This window comes from Actinia tenebrosa, unplaced genomic scaffold (genome assembly GCF_029948245.1).
Source record: "Actinia tenebrosa isolate PJP-AT-01 unplaced genomic scaffold, QUT_ActTen_1.0 PGA_scaffold4__44_contigs__length_22323623, whole genome shotgun sequence".
Classification (NCBI taxonomy): domain Eukaryota; kingdom Metazoa; phylum Cnidaria; class Anthozoa; order Actiniaria; family Actiniidae; genus Actinia; species Actinia tenebrosa.
Window position 1 is genome coordinate 9,590,364 of NW_028292581.1, and position 1,879 is coordinate 9,592,242.

The 1,879-nt window shown below is 35.2% G+C and overlaps 1 protein-coding gene across 1 annotated transcript; it reads right to left on the reverse strand.

Moving 5' to 3' along the window:
* Window positions 1–288: 288 nt before the first annotated feature.
* LOC116297099 (pancreas transcription factor 1 subunit alpha) lies at window positions 289–1,556 on the reverse strand. Its single transcript, XM_031705261.2, has 2 exons — window positions 1,103–1,556; window positions 289–769 (listed from the first exon to the last, which is right to left on the reverse strand). Exons 1-2 carry the CDS (start codon window positions 1,482–1,484, stop codon window positions 609–611), a joined length of 543 nt encoding a protein of 180 aa, XP_031561121.1. The 5' UTR covers window positions 1,485–1,556; the 3' UTR covers window positions 289–608.
* Window positions 1,557–1,879: the final 323 nt, after the last annotated feature.

Below are 1,879 nucleotides of genomic sequence, written 5' to 3' on the forward strand. Positions count from 1 at the left end.
GCTCAGTCTAAACTCATTAATGTCTCATTTGCATGCATGGTCAGCCACTGTAGAGCACAAACGAATGGTTCAACTTAATAATATCTCCTGGTGTCGTGTTGTTTAGACCTTTTGTCTTACCCTAAAGCTTTAAGTAAAATCCCCCATGATCACACACGGTTATAGAAACTGCTTGATAATAACTCGATCAAAGATCAACCCCACCAGATAATCATACATAAATGCATATATTTTTCTCAAGAAATCTTTATTTTTTTCATTATTTTTTCTCAATTTCTTTTTCAATAAAAATTTTAATATATATAATTTGTATTTGATGTGAAAAAATTGACTATTAAAGCTATTTACAAGATTTGTTAGATTTCTATTTAAATATTTCCTTTTTATCTTAACCAAGCAGTCCACTATATTACAGTCTGACGACACGCCAGGTCGAGGATATCCTATCGATAAGCAAGGAAAGCACACAAAAAGTGCAAATCCATCTTATTCATGTCTCTATGTAGCAGCATATTTTTGTGTTTATCAAAAAATAATTTGAACTTTGTTAAAATACAATTGGCATTAACTTTGTTTCCCCCAAGTAAGACTAAGGCGTCGTTGTACTTTCATAACGGAGACGTAAACATTGAAGGATTATCCATTCTAGGGTCTTCGGGTGTCCAAATCTTCGCAGTCATAGTTGATGTTACGGGTTTGGTCTTTTTGGAGTCAGTCCATGATAGTGAATGGCCAGTTAACGGTGGAAGGCCGTATTCATTCTGAGAAGCTGTTTACAATAACACAAAAGTTTAAATGAGCAAAGGTTTTTTTGTACTGAAAATGCTAGACAAACAAATTATTAAACAAAGTTATGATGAAGAGGAGCATAATGTTTAAATCTTGGTTTAATAGACGTCTTTCAAAGCTAGGTATGTGATAATTCTTGAAATGATTAAAAATGAATACTCATAGTTAACGTTAGCAAAAATGCAAAAATAAGCAAAACGTCATATTTTGAGGAACGGTCGCTACATGAATGTGAGAAAACTCCAGATGGATTGAAACCGGACTTGAATAATTATAGTGCAGTTGTATAAACGGAATAAAAATGATTTCTTACCGAATCCTCGATGACATATCATCACTTTTCTTGGTTGTTCTGTTCGTGAAGGTTGCAAAGCTTGACTGTGACTCATATCAGAGTTGATCATCTCTGTTAAAAATCCAATGTAACCTATTGCCAAGCGTAATGTATCCACTTTGGACAGTCTTTTCTCGTAAGGCAATGTCGGGATGTGTTTTCTAAGTCCCTCGAATGCTTCGTTAATGCTTTGCATACGTTTTCGTTCACGGAGATTTGCTGCGTGTCTCTGAGCTATTTGTTGGTTTGGGGATTTCCTTCGTCGTTTACGTTTCAGATTTTTATCGTCAGGACTCGTGATCGAGTAAGTAAACTGTGATGGCATCTGAGTTTGGCTCTCAAAAAATGATGTTTTCTCCATTGATGGGTAAATAATTTTTGCTTAACCGTAATTTTTGTATAAAAAAAGAAAACTTCCACCTTTGCAATAGTGTGAGCCTCTCAAACTGGCACACGGTTATTACAAGTCCGGCTTATAGCCACTTTTGGGCGTTTGCTTGGCCAATCACCGTTGAGAACGGCTGGGTAATTATTTTATACGTGCCATGTCAGTTGCTATTGTCTTCGACATCCTGCCGAATTCAACTAGTGAGAATGACTAAGCTATTATATGAAACTGTATCAAAAAAATGACAATAGAAACGCATTTTAAATCCACCAAAAAACCAATGTCCAAAGGAAAATCGAAGAACTCGCAATCAATAAAATCAAGGTCGTTTGTCGTTCTTTATTGCAAAAATAAAGAAAGTATAAGAT